Source organism: Pygoscelis adeliae, unplaced genomic scaffold (genome assembly GCF_000699105.1).
Source record: "Pygoscelis adeliae isolate BGI_AS28 unplaced genomic scaffold, ASM69910v1 Scaffold27, whole genome shotgun sequence".
Lineage (NCBI taxonomy): Eukaryota > Metazoa > Chordata > Aves > Sphenisciformes > Spheniscidae > Pygoscelis > Pygoscelis adeliae.
Genome location: NW_008825410.1, coordinates 8722554 through 8724915, shown reverse-complemented (window position 1 = coordinate 8724915; position 2362 = coordinate 8722554). Strand labels below are relative to the sequence as shown.

At 34.2% G+C, this 2362-nt stretch overlaps 1 protein-coding gene across 2 annotated transcripts in view; it reads right to left on the bottom strand.

The window, feature by feature from the left end:
* ARMC3 (armadillo repeat containing 3) overlaps positions 1–1618 on the bottom strand; it is a 61890-nt gene extending 60272 nt beyond the window's left edge. For both annotated transcript variants that reach the window (XM_009330567.1, XM_009330568.1), the window contains exon 1: positions 1571–1618. In XM_009330567.1, the coding sequence (XP_009328842.1) occupies positions 1571–1618 (48 nt within the window). The remainder of the gene's footprint in view (positions 1–1570) is intronic.
* Positions 1619–2362: the final 744 nt, after the last annotated feature.

Below are 2362 nucleotides of genomic sequence, written 5' to 3'. Positions count from 1 at the left end.
AATTATTTCCTTTTTAATAGTTTTATTGACCTTTTCTGTAAGTTTAATTTTTTCAGTTGTTGACTGTTTTTTCTAACATTATTCACAGTTTATTGTAGTAGCTAGTAGGCTGTACCATACGTTTCTCTAGAAACTCTAATGGTGTCTTTTGGATCTAGAAATTGTGGTGCTGCTTCTACTGACTTTCTAGATATTTACTGAAAAAGTCAACTTTTATTACTTTGGAGGGGGTTAGCTCATCTGTATGCCTTAAATCTACTGTCATGGTTTCAGTTTTTTTTCTTAGACTGCAAAGATACTTACTTTTAATTCTTCAGGCCTGTTTTAGTTAGTCCTATCCACATACACCTTCTTTGTGTCTCCTCCTGATTTTCTAGGTTATTCTATACAGAAATGGCTTTAGATCAATTTATCCTCTCATGTTTAAGTTTTATGTCAAGTCTCCTTTCATAAGGATTTATTATTGATTGGAGCTTATGAAATTACATTTGTAATACTCATCTTTCCACAGAACAGTTGGGCAAAACCTGATATCAATTGCTATGCCTCAGTGACATCATGGCTATTGGATATTACTTAGTAAAAATTATTTATGCTTATTTAGTATTGAAATTGTGACGTAGTTTTTGCTGATCAACTTTTCTACGACCTTTGAAAAAGCTCTTGTGATACCATCATTCTTTACAGACAAACCCATTGTTTATTTAAAGCAGTGTACTGAACTTTGCATTTAGTTTCATGCTCCTCTGTGGGACTCATTGAGGTCCTAATTTTCATTAACAGTTATTATCTGGCACAGCATTTATATTATACTCTTTTCAATGTTTCTGTCTTATTTCCTCTACTTCTTTCTGAATAAACTAATTAAACTTTAAAAATACCTATATTTTGAACCTCTATCTTTTTTTGGGGTCTCTTTGTACCTTGTGAGTTTATAGAAACTCTTGAAAAATGCGCTAGTGGTCAGACCCTTAATCTCCACCTTTTGGAAAAAAGTCACATTACCACCATTATTCCATATTTGGCTTCAGCTTTTGTATTTCTCACAGTGGCACTTCCAATGATAGCAGAAAAACCTGAACTGCTGCTACAGACTGTATATCTTTGCAAAAGATCCAGAATATGTAGTACTGTCATTCAAAACATCTGTAAAATTTTGTATTCAGTAAAAAACTCGCAGATCCATCTAGGCTCTTAACTCTTTCATCCTTAGAGAAAGGGAATGTCTCCACAGTCGAAAAGACAAGCAGATTTCAGGTTGCTCTTCTCCTTTCTCCTTTGATTTTTAGAAATGGAAAGCTAATACTGTTTCTTCAAATAAAAAGAAGCCTGGATTGTTTCATACATTACCAAGCCTGCCAAAGACAACAATCTCCACAAAGAACTACACATGCCCAGTCACTCTGGTTTGTATGCTGTCCAAGAAAAGCAGAAACAGAATCATCTTTAAAAGACATTTTTAGAATAACATGGGTAAGCTAGGAGAGTAAGGAACTATGTAAGGATGGTAAAGCTGGGCCTATGATTGTGTAATGTTTATTTTATAGCACATAGCAGTTTATAAACTTACCACATCCTTGGGTAAAGGCTCTACTTCCTTCTTTACTTCTGTACCCATTCTAAAAACAAAACAAAACAAAAAAATAAAAGCAGACAAACTCCCTTCTATGTTTTAGGAATCAGTTTACCGGTGATTTAGGAAAGCTTGCGTGACCGACTTTCTCATTCATTTGACCCACCTAATCAGTTTGAAGATTTCTTTGACATAGTAATTTCTATGCAGAAAGTTGTCCCTTATAAACAAAACAAACTTTCTAACACTTGAATACATTTGGTAAAATACATCTGTCAACAAAATACATAACTAAAAAGAAAGATCTGAGACATCACAGGCTCAAGTTGTAATGTGGTACAAATACATAGGATATGCATTTCTGTAAGTTAGTTTTATCTGCATCTATAAATCACACATGAACTTGAAGGTCCTATTAGGGTATTTCCCCATGTTTGTCTATACATTCTATGTTGGCAAACATTCTATACAACTGCAGAATGTATAAATAACTTCTACGTTGAAAATGTGGATCAAATTCAATTTGAATTCTCTGTTCAAATTTCACAGAAGACAAAAATCAGGTTTGCAGGTATTAAGAAACGGTTCTGCACAAATTTCACTGATTTAAAAAAGTGACATCTATTTACACCAAGTCCAGCTTCTGCCTTCTGCTTTTTTTGTTTTAGCACATGTGCATGTGAACCAAGAAGACCTTCTCAGTTGCATCTAATAGTAGCTTCTGAAGCATGGATGCGATACCTCATGTGGACCTAATTTCACATGGCTTGCAAAACTTCAGCAAAGCCT